This window comes from Hyalella azteca, unplaced genomic scaffold, assembly GCF_000764305.2.
Source record: "Hyalella azteca isolate HAZT.00-mixed unplaced genomic scaffold, Hazt_2.0.2 contig3744, whole genome shotgun sequence".
NCBI classification, from domain to species: domain Eukaryota; kingdom Metazoa; phylum Arthropoda; class Malacostraca; order Amphipoda; family Hyalellidae; genus Hyalella; species Hyalella azteca.
Window position 1 is genome coordinate 54,088 of NW_025933982.1, and position 14,970 is coordinate 69,057.

A 14,970-nucleotide genomic window follows, 5' to 3' on the forward strand; every position below is an offset into this window, starting at 1 on the left:
GGCGCTACGAAACGTAGCTTGTCGCAGGCTACTTGCTTGCGGTGCAAAACATACGCGGACAGTAGGCAACGAAGAATAAAGTCAAGATTCCCGTAATTCAAGAGCACATCTTTATGAGAATTGATGCTGCATGCATCATCACCACCACCACCGCTGCTGCCACTGCGCAGCACATCCCCATCCCACACGACTCATAGGATTCATTCAGAGAAGAGATTTTGTGTCGTAATATAACTGATTGCATTCGTTCAAGAAACTCAAGAGATAAATTTATCGATTAATATAAAATCAAGTAATATAGCTGGTAGACCATTTGGTCTTAAGAAGATACCAAGTTCAGACTAACAACCAGTCAGAAATCTTTAACGCAAAACCTCTTCTCCTCGTAAATGACCAACAAGAATATTTATTCAAATGTTAACATTACTAAGGCACTGAAAGCAACGGCATCATCACTAGGCGCAAACTCGCCGAATAAATAGATGCTTATAACAAAAACAATTGCATTATCTTAATGACGATGCTTTCAGTGTCAGCATTGCTGTGATTTACCGAACAAAGTACATTATTGAATGAGAGATACAGCCTAAGGGGATTTTTGCACTTGAATGAAAGATACTAAGAGGCAGTTTACACTTGAATAAGAGGGACAAACTAAGAGGCAGCTCACACTTGAATGAAAAACAAACTAAGAGGCAGCTCTTAAGTCTTTAATTGAAAGGATCCTTTAGGCCAAACTCTCAAATGGGTTCAATTATGTCCAAGAATGAATGCTAGAGCTTTTAGTTAGCAAGAGAGATCAAGAACTAACGAGAAAAAGGAAATTCAGGCTAAATAAACGAGTGTGTGAGCAGCCCGTAGGTAGTGAGTGTGTGAAGCAGAGAGCCTTGCTACGCTCGTACATGTACTGTGTTCGGCATATCACTCATGACACGTCCTTATAAGTAGGCATTGTACAGGCTGCGTTGCAGTGCGGCTCCTTTAGGTCTAAGTCTCCTCTAACACTCACTGCGTCATGAGACATGACGCTCTGATTCCTGATCACTTATTAATGTGCGCTTAAGTCGTGCGCAATGCAATCATTTGAATTCTAGTTCACTGGCGAACATTTTCTGGCTCAAAACTCGTGAAATTTCAACGCAAACACTCATTTTAATCAACTTTGTCTGCTGGCAAATGGTTTCGAAGGTTTTCAATATATCATCATAATCAGCAAAATAGAATTTTGAATTAATTGACTGAATATCCGACAGAAATTCTCGCTCTGGAGCATTCTCGCTCTACATCATTAAATCGAGAACCAAAACGAGATTAAAATCCCCATGTCACAGGGATTCTCTGCAAACAATGCACTATTTTAATTCTTCATACAGAGAAATTTTGAGGCGAGTACTGCACCACGACAAGCAGTAAACTATTAAGTTATTTGATGAATGGAAATGAACACGAGTTCATTCAACGGTATTTTGTATCGCTAGAATATTCAATACTTTAGCCTACTATAATACATTGAACGTAATATGATAAGATTGGCCAGAACGATAGATACAAAGGCAGTAATAATTAGACTATAGTATGACCAGACCACTGGAGCCGCACTGCACAGCACAGCAGGACTCTTACGATGCACTAGCACCTAGCGCACCTTACAGCACACCAACGCACGTTGCAGCGCCAGCACTTAGCAACTGCCCAGCATTCTATACTCAACTTCAGAAATTTTGAATAAAATTATGAATAAGTTGATTTTGAATGATCTAATTAATCCATAGCAATAAATGATACAAGTTGCATTTCTACACATGAATTGTTTAATTGAGAATAAACATAAGTAATTGCCAAACTCAACATTCGATATTTCTCATTTTTAGCGCATTTTTCTCATTTATGGAAAAAAAGGCGCTATTGTGCTCGCCATGTCCGTTCATCCGTCCGTCTGTCTGTCCGTGACTTCACGTTTTTGTCAACGAGAAAATGCGCTCTCTGTCACTCACTGCAGTGAGTACTGAGGTATATTTTTAGGAATTGGGCAGTACGATAAGAGATGCTGGCAGAGCAACGGCGTTTACGTGTTGCGGTGAGTGTGACAGGCGCGAGAGTTGCATCGCTCAACGGTGCTAATGCATGGCATGAGTCATGTTATAATATGTCCTTACCACACCAGTCTTATAACCACAACGCCTTCAAAAATTTAGTAGTCAAGTTCAAGGGGCATGAACGATTTAGGCAAGAGCAGTTTTACACGGGGGAGAATACGGAAATTTTCATATGGAAATGTATATATTCCCCATTAGTATTAGATGGCAGAATTTTCTTGTTGAAACGAGTACGAATAATGATCAGAGAATGAATTATTATATAATGCATTCTCTGGTCATTATTCATACATATTCCATATTCTATTTATATGATATATATGGTACAGTGAACTGTTGGGAACCTAGCCCTGACACCTTGTGAACCCTGACAGGGGTACAAGTGAGTGCTGTGGTCACAAGACTGTGGCGATGGTACGACGCATGTAACGATGGACGAGATGTACGTACCTTGGGCAGAGCTGTCCTGACCACCGCCCCCAGACTGGGGCAGCGAAGGGCCCGGTAGAGCTGAGATACCGGGGGGCAGGCCTGTCGTCACATCCATTCAATTACGTTATGCAGTGCCCTCACTAACTTAATATTGAAATTAGGAGACAACACAATTTCACAAGACTATTACAGATAATCTTACTGGCGAAAACCAACCTCAGTTAGCTGAAGCAAAAAGTAAATTGACAATAACGTAAAAATCATCAAAAGCAATCCGTACGGAGCTCATTATTTAAATATGTACGAGACGCAAATGGCGAGATAAGAAAACAAATGTCATCTCTGTGACCAACATGAGTGAAATTGTTGACGTGAACCAACACTTGCTCAGGAAGTTATAGGATGAATTGACTGCAGGTTTGTTGGAGACAAATATTAAAGCATAATCAGAATCAGTGATTTAAGGCTTAATCAATGTATTCAGACCACGCCAAGGAACAATAACTAAATGTCATGTATGAATGATTTGAAAGTGCGGGAGGCTGATGTATGTAGTACAGCTTATGCAGGATCAGAGCAGCAAAGAAGTACTGACGCGCGAGATGGAGAGCTACAGAGACACTGCTTGAACAATGTATGGCATAAGGGATGAAAAGATGCTCCTAGCAAATAAATTAATTGTTTTACTAGCAAACCACTGCATGCGCATAAAATTTTTTCATGCGCAAATGAAATTTGTAATTTTAATGTTGAGCTTTTCCACGAGCCAACGGGTTATGGTCATCCCCAAAAATTACGTAATTATTAATCGCGGATTTAATAAAAAAACGCAATGCTAGCTTTTAAGTAATGAGCAGTCAGTACAAAAAAAGCTCACCTTGGACCCCATCGAAAAAACGCAATGCTGGCTTTTAAATAATGAGCAGTCAGTACAAAAAAAAAGCCCACCTTGGACCCCATCGAAAAAACGCAATGCTAGCTTTTAAATAATGAGCAGCCACTACAAAAAAAGCCCACCTTGGACCCCCTCGAAAAAACGCAATGCTAGCTTTTAAATAATGAGCAGTCAGTAGAAAAAAAAACCCACCTTGGACCCCATCGAAAAAACGCAATGCTAGCTTTTAAATAATGAGCAGTCAGTACAAAAAAAAAGCCCACCTTGGACCCCCTCGAGCGAGAAGGGAGGATGCCCCCTGCCATGGTCAGCAGAGCTCACGGCTGCAGGATGTGACAGGAAGGAGGAAGCTGCCGAGCTCTGCACGCTCATGCCAGGGATAAAAGGACTGAAGCTGTCTTGTAGCTGCTGCATTGTTGCGTTACTTCTGCTCGTCTCTCCTCCTCCTAGGTACTCCGCGCCCGCATCTTCTGCGCTACTTGAAAACCCATCCATCTTGATGTCATCACTAGATAAATGCTGCTGTTGTTGCTGCTGCTGTTGTTGTGCTAACATATCCTCGTCATCATTAATATATTCTTCAGGTTCATTCTTAACATTATCAGGCAAGACTTGAGTAGGGCCGGAAGCATCGTCCGCTATGCTGCCAGAGCGCCGCCGCTTCGAGGGCTGCACGTCAGGAGGGTCTGAGAACTCAACGACCCCGCCGCCGCCTTCGTCAGGCCGTCCGGGGGAGCAGGGCTCAGGGGGGTCGCGTGGGGGTGGGGGAGAACTGGGCTCTGCACAGCTGTCGCCATCCTGCACAACAAAAATATATATGTAACGGTACTCACTGCAGTGAGTGACAGAGCGCGAATTTTCTCGTGGACAAAAACATCAAGTTACGGACAGACGGACGGACAGACATGACGAGCACAATAGGAAATTTTTTCCATAAATGAGAAAATGCGCTAACAAGCCATTCAGTCTCTGCATCCAGCTGCTGCAAATGACTAATCTTCTACCATCCATTTTAGTGGAGTATATGATAATCGTACCTAAATAGGTAAAAACGAAATAATTCAACAGAAAAACCAATCAATCCTGAAAAGAACAATCCATTAATACGCAGCTCACCCTCTTGTTGTCATCTTCTGCCAGTCCTCGAACTCTGAGAGCCTCAGCAGTTTTTAAGAAGGTGGCGAGCTCGTTGTGCGAGACATTAACTTCCCCGTGATACATGAAGTCCAATATGGAACTAAGGTTGGCAAACGTGACATCTTTGAGGAACACAATTGGGTGCTGGCAGGGATTGCCCTGTAAGAAAAGAACACAGCTTGAACAAGTAGATCATGGTTAGCATTATCTTTCATTCAACTTTAAAATACTATGGCAAAATCAACAACATATCCATCGCCATTATAATAACATTATCATTACAATGTTTAGTTTGAAACCAAAATTGAAGATTCATAAGAACCAAACACAAAAGATCTCATGTGAGCCACAAAATTTGGACAATCCATACGTCTGAGCAAAAATTGCCTAATCTTTAATTAGAATTAAAACCTGAAGCTTTCTAATGGATATTAGCTACCTAGAAAGAATCCACAGTATGTAATTTGGAAGAGTACTAAATGAACATTGTTGCAAGGCATATTGCATTGGCAGATATGAACTGATCTCTTGCTACAAGCCTCAGAGCAAGACATTAATGTGTCTATTGATAGTAATCATAGTCTTAACCATATTTCATTGTTTTAAATTGAGCAAAAAATATAATACTCACCCTTAACAAACTTCTGAAGTAAGGACTGCAAGCGCTAAGCACCATTTTGTGAGCTTTGATCTGTCTGCCCTCGCAGGCCAAAGTAATGTCGACAAAATCTTCATCGTCTCTCAAAGATTCAAAAGCCGAAGTTATATTTGTGTGAAAGTTGTTCCACCGGAGACAGAACTGTTGGTCTGCTCCCATGCTCTTCCCCCACCTCCTTGTATACTAGCTGCGGGCACACAAAATTTGTTCATGTTAATTAGAACTATATAAAGATTTATTCAGTTCAATTATCTAACATGAACATTCATTTCTTTTAAGCTTTTGCTACAATTATAGCAAACAGAAAAATTAATTTCTTTTTAGATTCTTCAGTCAATTTCAAACCTTGCTTTCCTCTTTATAACATAGCCGAAAAAATCAAAAACTCAACTTTACTTTGAAATCAGTATTGCAATCATGAGCCTAATAAGCTGAACAGCTGCTTTGGAAAGAGGCAAGAGAATAAAACATTTGAATAAAATTTAGAAGAAAATTGGTTTGGCTGAGTCAAGACTTCAAGTCTTGTAAGAGTTCAGAAACAAATATTTCATGCATAGCAGACATATATAATTGTCAAAGAGAATATTATCAATACCAACAAGCATAGCACATTCCTATCATATGAACAAAATCTAAAGCTTGTTTTTGCTCTGCAATTTGCTGCAATCAGTGAACATTTAAACATTTTTGTCTTGATCCCAAACAAATTCTGAAAAGCTCCAGAAATTATCTAAAGCATGAATAATAATGCTGTCTACTTACAGCAAAGATTTTATTTCAAATGCCAACTCATAATAGACAGGCTCTTTAAGATGGGAAATTCATTAATTGTAAAAATGCTTAGGTTGTGGATACAAATCATGATTATTTCAAGGAAAGAATTTCATCATTAGCAAGGAGGAGAGAAAGCTTTGCACAACATATCTTATGAGCTAGCAAAAGTAAAAATATACAACCTCAACAGAGTTTGTTATTCACTTATCAAATTGCATGGAATTGCAATACTTATTTACCTGGATAGGTATCAACAGATGGAAGGTTTCACTACAAACCATTGGCATCAAAAATCAATAAGTCAATGCATCACCATATAATTTCAATTTTAAAATATACTAATTCATCAAAATTAGGAGAAATCAAACTAAGTAAGAACTATAAAATGAAATTTGCAAAATTTCACATTTGACATTCTATGTACATCTTATTAAATAGGAAATAGAGTTAGTTGCAAACAAAGAAATGCAGGCACGCGCCGCTACAGCGCTTGTCATAAAACATGAAGGTCAAAGTCGGAGATAGTTGTCTCCCGTCAGGAACACGTTAAAGTTAGACAAACGAAATTTATTTAAACGGTTGTTCCAAGCGACTCGACGATTAGGGTAACAGCTTACAGAAGGCAAATAATTATGACAAGAATAATCTTGGAACTTGTGACGTCATGAGTAACCTCCCTTGAGGCTACACACCATCATTGCCACCTCGCCGCGCAGACCGCCACAAGCACCCAAGCAGCGCCACCCTTTCCCTCCACCCACCCCTGCCCTCGTCTCTACCAGACTTCTACTAAATCAGCTACAATATCAATCAAACTGCTATAATAAACGTATCAGGTCATGGAATTTAGTTACAAACAGCCATTCTCAATTAATTCTTTTTAATTTGAAAGTCGAGAGAAGTCCAGAAATGAATAATGCATGAAGTAGTAATGACGGCTGCTCCGTGAGGGACGCTACAAGCAAAAATTTGGAACGGTAGACAGTACACGATGGACGAGATAGAAATTTGCTTTTAACTCGAAGGCACGAAGTCTATGGCGGACATAACTATGAAATAAGTATCCGCTATTCCTTAACAACCAAAAACATAGGTAGAAAAATATTACCCAAGGTCTAATGACGCAAGCAAAGTCAAATTAGCAAGAAACTCACATATCACAGCCTGACAGGAACGTGCGGGACGCTTGAAAATGGCGTAGAGCGGAGGGGCAGAGACGCTGCCATATATGGATCAATACGAACGTACAGCAGAGTCTTCAAAAAGATATAAAATCTGCATTCGGAATTTATTTTGAACGTATATGAAAATTTCTAGCGTATGAATTACATTACACCTCATTCAGATTGAAGAAATTGTTTTTTACGATTTTAGTATAGCTGGTGTAACAATACAGACAGAATTTATTGATCATTTATTATGAGGTAAAGATCTTTTAAAGGAGCAGGGTTCTCACCTTCCAGAATAAATTTTTAATCTAATTCTGTAAAAAAAAATACATTTAAAATTAACCACACAATGGCGAGGTGTACTGCTATGGAAATTAGCTCAATTGCAATGGTATGTTATAAATTCCTCGATTTCGAATAAATTTCTAACCTGCAAGACCTTATCATTTATAAAAAAAATGTCGTGCTAGTAGTATACAAGAGGAACACCAAGAATCGTGTGATTTCGTGTCTGACACTTCTACGGTCGGACTCGCGGTCGGTCTTCAAATTCATCAAAAATCACTTTTTTCAGGATGTTGACAGGCATAAAGGAATATTTTAGTCTTTTACGATTGTTGTGAATACGTATTATGTGAAATTTTTGTTAACTTACGGGTGTGACGTGAACGTTTGATTTGTTTTGACACTAGCATATGAGCTTTTATGCATCGTGTTTGACCGATTTAAAGGTCGTGACCGGAGGTCAGCACGCACCCAATTCAACTTGAATAATGATATTTTTCTGACCGAAGCCTGATTATTTTTTTACGGTAAAAGTTCCATAGAACCAACTTAAAACCTAATAAAATATTTTTTGTGAGAAATATGACGCTTTATATCCAATAATGTAGGCCATACAAAATAATCAACTTTCAAAAATGTAAATTTTGGCAAGTTGTTCAACTAAATCGATCATGAAAAACAGATAAAAATTATACATCCATCAGCTAAACTTGAAATATAGAAGCAGTCACTTCGTTGAGCAAACTACTCATTTCACAAGAATACCTTTCACTACTCTTGACCGAAGTAATTGATGATACATTTCAAACATTTACCCGAAATACATCTAATCAGAGGCCACTTACCTAGTAACCGTGAGCCATAGAGAGTGACATGCTGCACTTCAATCATGACGACGGAAAATAAGCCCATCTAAGCTCTACGGAATTCGACACCATTTTAGGTAAAACGAAGCTATTTCAAGTTTATAATCATTAGAAATATGAAAGGAAAATTAGGTGGACGAGTCTTCACTGCAATTGTTCAATAACTTGGGAATTAGATGTTGCAAATGCGTGCAAGTAGGTATGGGTAATGCAAGTTTACGGCATAGCTTTATTTAAATTCATCCTTTGAGGCACACCAAGTCAATTAAAGGCAACAATATATTCTTCGTACCATGAAGCCTAAATAATCTGGTCCAATGTCAAGTTGGGGGATCGGTCAAGGCTTACTGAAATTTAAACTTCGAGCCCCCTTACCTCAAGAGAGATTGTAGTGATAAATTAAATTATTCATTTCCCATGTATTGATATCCTCAACTCTTCCTGACGTCATTTATTCATACCAAACTAAAATTATAGAAAACTTTGAGCAGAAGAGTAACAGAATCAGATGTTAAGACTCGCGTCGCACGCTCTGGCAAGCAGCAGCGCACATTTAGTGAGTGGATGAAATAACAGAGCATTTATTTGGTCTCATTTACTAAGATTTTGTGGTGTGGAGTTCGATACCCCCCGCGAGGTGACTGCATCAGGTCGGCAGCTCGTCCGGGCTACCGACATTGCTGGAATTTCATCTGCCGAACAAATAAATGACAAGTAAAATTACCTTCACAGCAAAGAATTCATTCCAGGTTAAAAAGAAAGCCGTTTAATTCATGGCAACTAAACAACTTGAAGCGGCATGCATTTTACATATCCAATGACGTGATATAAAAAAGGCATGCGCGTATGTTGTGCCTGGAACATCGGAGCAGAAGATCAAGTAATTAAAACTTTCATTGCATTCTACTGGCTTTATTGGATTACATCATGAATGACAATTGGTTCTTAACTGCATAGAGTTTCAAGGTTTAGTGGAAAATAATAGTTTTTCAAATCTTACGCTCCGTTACAACAACACGGCTTCATCTTTGAGTTTACATTCCTCATGTTCAATGTCAAGACCAAATGATTTGATCAAATCAAAAATCAGCTAAAAATTCAAATCCTTGTGTTCAATGAAGACCTTGAAACCAAATTTGACAATCAAAAACGTAGAAAAACCTGCCACTGAAGTATTTCAGGCAGATGAATATCATAGGCGTTATTCGAACCAATTTTCCGTACGGTACAGAAATACGCGCATGTTTATTTCCTGCACGCTGGCTCCTCCACCTGTGCTCTGAATTTCCTTATACGATTTTAGCTACCTACTTTGATTGAAGGACACACAAGTAGCCTTGGTTTCAACTTCTGCTGCTGTGTTTCCTTCCTAGGAAATTTTGCTTCCAATTCAATGGGAAACGCGAATTAAAACACCGACGGGTTCGGATTGCTCTCCCTTCTATGCAAAGCATTCCTAATATGAATTTTTATGCAAAAAAAAAAAAAACAATGAAAACCTTTCTATGAAAGCAGGTTGTTCACTCTAATGAACAAATACAAGTCAAAGCGACATTCTGCGGTTGTTAGAGAAGTCTAATAGCAGCATTGTTTACTGCTGCTTGTCATACTGAAACCCTGCTTCTGAAAGCTTTTATAAACAATATTGAAATGTTATATTATTGAATACTTTCCAAAGATTACCCTGCATGAATTAACGAGAGATAATTAAAAGATAGTTTCTTCCTTCAACGAGAGATAACTAAAAGATAGTTTCTTTCTTCAACGAGAGATAACTAAAAGATAGTTTCTTTCTTCAGACATAAAGACTGTTTCTACCAACATGCTATACTCAAGAGTTTATGAAACACGATAGTGACGCTAGGCAACTTCTACATCAGAGAGGCAGAGACTGCAGAGTACAGCAGCATTCTGGAAACCGACTTGCGCATCTGCCTCATTCATCAGAGTGAATTTGCAACAAACATTACAACCCGCTAGTGAGTAATACGTGGATATTTCTAAATAAAAACCTTGTTTGTTAGAGTAATCACTCAAGTTCTTTATGGCTTTAATCAAACATAGCTAGGTTACCATTGTACGGACTTTAGATGATCAATTACCGTTTTCATTTTTACTGATAAATTTTCTTGTCGTATGTGATCTTACTCTAAGTTATGAATTTTGAACTGATAATGGAGATGAGCTGATAATGGAGATGAGCTGATAATGAAGATGACCTGATAATGGAGATGAACTGATAATGGAGATGAACTGATGATGGAGATGAGCTGATAATGGAGATGATGGCCCCAAACATACCCACTGAAAACCTGAGTAATTTACTCTGCATTATTTATGATTGCAATTGTATTTCTAAAAATTTAAATATCTTGTGTCAAAATAATCATTATTTAGTGACCTAGATTAATCATAGATTATAATGTCAAATTAATCATTATTTAATGACCTAGCTTAATCATTGATTACAATTTTGAATTTGAAGCAAATGAAGATAGTTTCTAGCACCCAATTCTTCTCAAACAGTTTCAGTAAAAAAAAAAGGCTTCATGTTTTGCAGCCCATAAGCAGTGTTTAGCACAAATAAAGAACTCTTATCTGTAATTATCTACAGGCTTCTAGATGTAGAAAAGTAAACATTTGGAGGTCAAGATAAAATAACAATGTGATTACAATTATTGCAACATTTGCAAATACTGAAGCTTTCAACTTCAGTGGACTACAATATTTAATTGAGAACAATGATGTACGATACAAGCCAGAATCACCTGGGAGCTTTGGTTCCTTTCACGAGGAACATATTCTCACCATTATATCTTATACACAACATATTCTCACCATTATATCTTATATACAACACATTCTCACCATTATATCTTATACACAAAAACTTCTCACCATTATATCTTATACACAACACATTCTCACCATTATATCTTATATACAACACATTCTCACCATTATATCTTATATACAGAGAAGTGGAATAGTACTACGCCTTCTTCTTGAGCTGGTGACGGACCAAGAGGAAGGGAAGGCCGAAGCCAGAGCCAAAGAAAACGAGGGCGCCAGCGCACAGCTTGTACTTGTTGTGGATGCTGAATGGCAGGTTCTGCAAACAGAACAACAGCATTAGTTAATGTTTAATAGGCACCATCAGTTTGACATAAACCAAAGACATGAAGAAATTCAGTCTAGCAGAATTCAAGTGTGTATTTTCAATTCATATTTCTAGCAAGGTGTTGCACAAATTTAGGTAAAGTAATTCACCTTTAGTTCTTAATGCCCACCCAGGGCCTGTACACAAATGTAGCATATATCTAAGTAACATTTTTGGAGATGCTTAGACAACATAAACACTATACAAACAAAAACTTTCTAATAAAAATACAATACAAATTTTGCCAAATTTTCAAGCTCCAAATGATGCATTGGTGATGAAAAGAGGACATTGCAAACTCATCAGAATGCAGCAGTTACAGTAATAGTGCCAGTATTTCTTACAAGTGATCTGAAGCTTCAATATAATTCTTGAAGAATTACACAAGATGCAAGTGAGACATAAGGGCAAATATCATTCTTTCCTGCATTAATATGCCATTTGAGGACATTAGAGGATAGGATGTTTCATCAATGGATAATGGCTGCTAATCTAAACTGAATAAAAATCTTATAACTTCAGTAACTTAGCTGCCATGTTGCATCAAAGAATTACGTACATGTACAGTACATACTGTCAAATGGGGTACTAATAAAGTTAGGTTTTAGCATTTTTTGTTAATAACTTTTCACAATGAAATATTTCATAAACAAGTTTGTGCTCATTTCAAAGCACTTTGCAAGGGCTATCAAATAGCATCACTGAAAAAATTCCATATGCTATTTGTAAAGCGCCAGACGCAAAATGAAAGCATCCCAAATTACCACTGGGAACGAGGTAATCCAGGACACTTGAAATAAATCTAAATTTTAAAATGTTTGAAGCATGCAGAGTGTGCTCATCCATTACTAACAGTACTCCAAAAGCCCTCCTGTTCCTTTGTAAATTGTAGATGATGTAGATGTAGAATAAATGACATTTTCTTTTACTTGTTTTTCCTTTATTGATATGATATCACCATATCCATACGTTACCATATTATTGATCTGATATTACAGTATCCATGGACATGCCAGTGTGCATTAACAATGACCTTGTCCACTGCAAGCTTCATATCAGCAGCCATGTAGCATTTATTCTGTATCTGTAAGCTTACAGGATGTTTTGTAATTTCATGCCATATTAATTGGGTCAAGTGAATTTACTATAACAAAAAAATATATAAGAGCATGGGATTTTTTAGAGGTAGTAAATGTATGATTTCTTAACTTGCTTCATGCTATATAGATAGTAAAAATGTTGAAGTTTACACCACTATTTTTAGTTTTGCAATATTTTGATTACTTTAGCTGCTACAACATTTCTACGAGATGTGGGACAACTGTCCTGATTTACCCCGCCCATCTCTTATTACCCTGTTTGATGGTACTTAATCAAGACATTTCCTGAAAACTGGAGTCTATTACTAGAGAAATGATCAAAAAAATATTGGGAGATTATCTGGAATATCTACCTAAATAAATCTACAGATCAGCCAATGAGAACCTGCAGCAGACCATTATTTGTTATGAAATTAGTCAATGAAATTTAGATCACTGGGAAAATAATGACTTTACTTTAAAACATTCATATTCATTTCAGTTCATAATTTTTTTTACTCGGAAATATCCAAATTAGTTTGAGTTATGTTATGACAAATAGATAACCCCACCTATATATGAAGTGATCAAGTGATACATTTTGGCATAATATAGTCAAATGGGGTAAGACAGGATCGCAGCCTTCATGGGGTAAGAAAGGACCGGCCCATGGCGTGCATTCTAACCTGTCTCTTATACACATCTAGATGTGTATAAGAGACAGTTACACCTNGGCATTCCTACCTGCTACCATCACTGCCTGACATCTATTCTAAAATGGGGTAAAAAAGGACCGGACATGGGGTAAGACGGGACCACTACATGATCCTGTTTTAACCCACAAGTGGTCCTATCTTACCTCACAAATGGTCCTCTCTTACCCCATAGTTTATCAAAAATAGCTTTTAAATGAATATATTATTGAGCATAAGTAAACATGGAGTATTTTGGTGAAAATTTTTATCTTTTGCTTAAAATAACCATTCTAACTTGTTAGCTTTTTTAATTAGAGAAATTTAGCTTACTATTGAAAATTGTATCAAGGGGATGGAGAAAATAGGGATGTCTCTTCCCATTAGTGAGCTGCAGAACTATGTGCAAGAGTGATTGGGGGGAAAAATCATTGTGTAATACATAAAAAACAATTATTATCATAACTTTGTGAGAGGGCATGGGCTATGTTTGAAGAAGTGCACCACAAATGCAGTTAGCAAGAAAACACATGACGTCTGACTCTCAAGTTATTATCCACTGGTTTTATTACCAATTTGATTAATTTTCAGACAATGACACTAATGGAATATACATGTAGCATTTAGCAGTGCTCTACAATGAACCAAAGCCAACCCACTTTTATTATGCTTAACAAAGTTTTCTTGTGACAAAAACTCCAATGTGACTGATATTAGAGTTGACTTCCCGCAACACAAAACAGTAACAAGTGGTTGTTTAATCAAATAGTGTGTTTCTAGATTGATAATATTGAATATCAGATTTGTACTTTTATTAAAAACCTTGTAACATAAGAATTGCCAGTTGGTCCTGTCTTACCCCATGCCTGGTCCCATCTTACCCCAATGGGGTAAGATAGGACCAGCTCACTTTTTTTAATCTGTACAGAAAACTATGTTAGATGCAAAACGTCTGAGTTGTAGCTTAGAAGCCCATTGCATATATACACCTTGTGATAGGTTTAGGGTTTTTTGTTATTCTTGGTATTGATGCTACAGGCTTGTTAGTGATTTCGGTCCTGTCTTACCCCATCTGACTATACATACAATTATGAAGGTTAGGGAAGGAATTTCTTGTTCCTCCAACAAGAAGACTAAATGTCCTTTGAATTTTTGTAAGAAATGTCCCCATTAATCCAGTCAAAGATGAGTACTGTCAAACAGGATAATAAGGGATGGGCAGGGTAAATTGGGAGTTGTCCCACATTTTGTAGAAATGTTGAAGCAACTGAACTAATTAAAATATGACAGAACAAGAAATAGTGGCATAAAGCTAAACATTTTTCCTATCTATGTAGCATAAAGCAAGTTAAGAAATTGTACATTTACTAGTACCTCAAAAAATCCCTGAAAAAATGTGATAAGTAAAATTTTGGAAGAGTATCTCTGCTAAGATCTGCAGCAAAAAAAATATTCACCATAATAAAAAATGTTACAAATATAAAAGTCGCACACAGGTTTATAAACATGTTTGACAGAATTTGTATAGCTCATTCCCCCCCCAAAAAATTGCTGCCATTTATGCACAACACAATTTCTGGCCTTTGCACGAGGCCCCCATGCAAAGGCATCATGCACAATGAGCCCCATGATGAAAGGCACAGTGGTGAGGGGGCTTGACTGATTTGGTAAAGGCCCATAAAGGGCCCCTCCCAGGGTAATAATGGAACACCCCTAAAAACGCATCT

At 37.6% G+C, this 14,970-nt stretch overlaps 1 protein-coding gene across 5 annotated transcripts in view; it reads right to left on the reverse strand.

Annotated features, from left to right (window-relative positions):
* LOC108666185 (broad-complex core protein isoforms 1/2/3/4/5) overlaps positions 1 to 7,230 on the reverse strand; it is a 42,221-nt gene extending 34,991 nt beyond the window's left edge. For 3 of the 5 annotated variants that reach the window (XM_018153012.2, XM_018153010.2, XM_018153011.2), the window contains exons 1-5: positions 7,147 to 7,229; positions 5,192 to 5,405; positions 4,540 to 4,719; positions 3,687 to 4,221; positions 2,547 to 2,627 (exon numbers count right to left, since the gene is read on the reverse strand). In XM_018153012.2, coding sequence (XP_018008501.1) covers positions 2,547 to 2,627; positions 3,687 to 4,221; positions 4,540 to 4,719; positions 5,192 to 5,377 — 982 coding nt within the window. In that variant the 5' untranslated portion in view covers positions 5,378 to 5,405; positions 7,147 to 7,229. Of the gene's footprint in view, positions 1 to 2,546; positions 2,628 to 3,686; positions 4,222 to 4,539; positions 4,720 to 5,191; positions 5,406 to 6,231; positions 6,425 to 7,146 lie in introns of those variants that run through there. The other 2 variants (XM_018153009.2, XM_047879752.1) reach the window with 2 other exon arrangements.
* Positions 7,231 to 14,970: the final 7,740 nt, after the last annotated feature.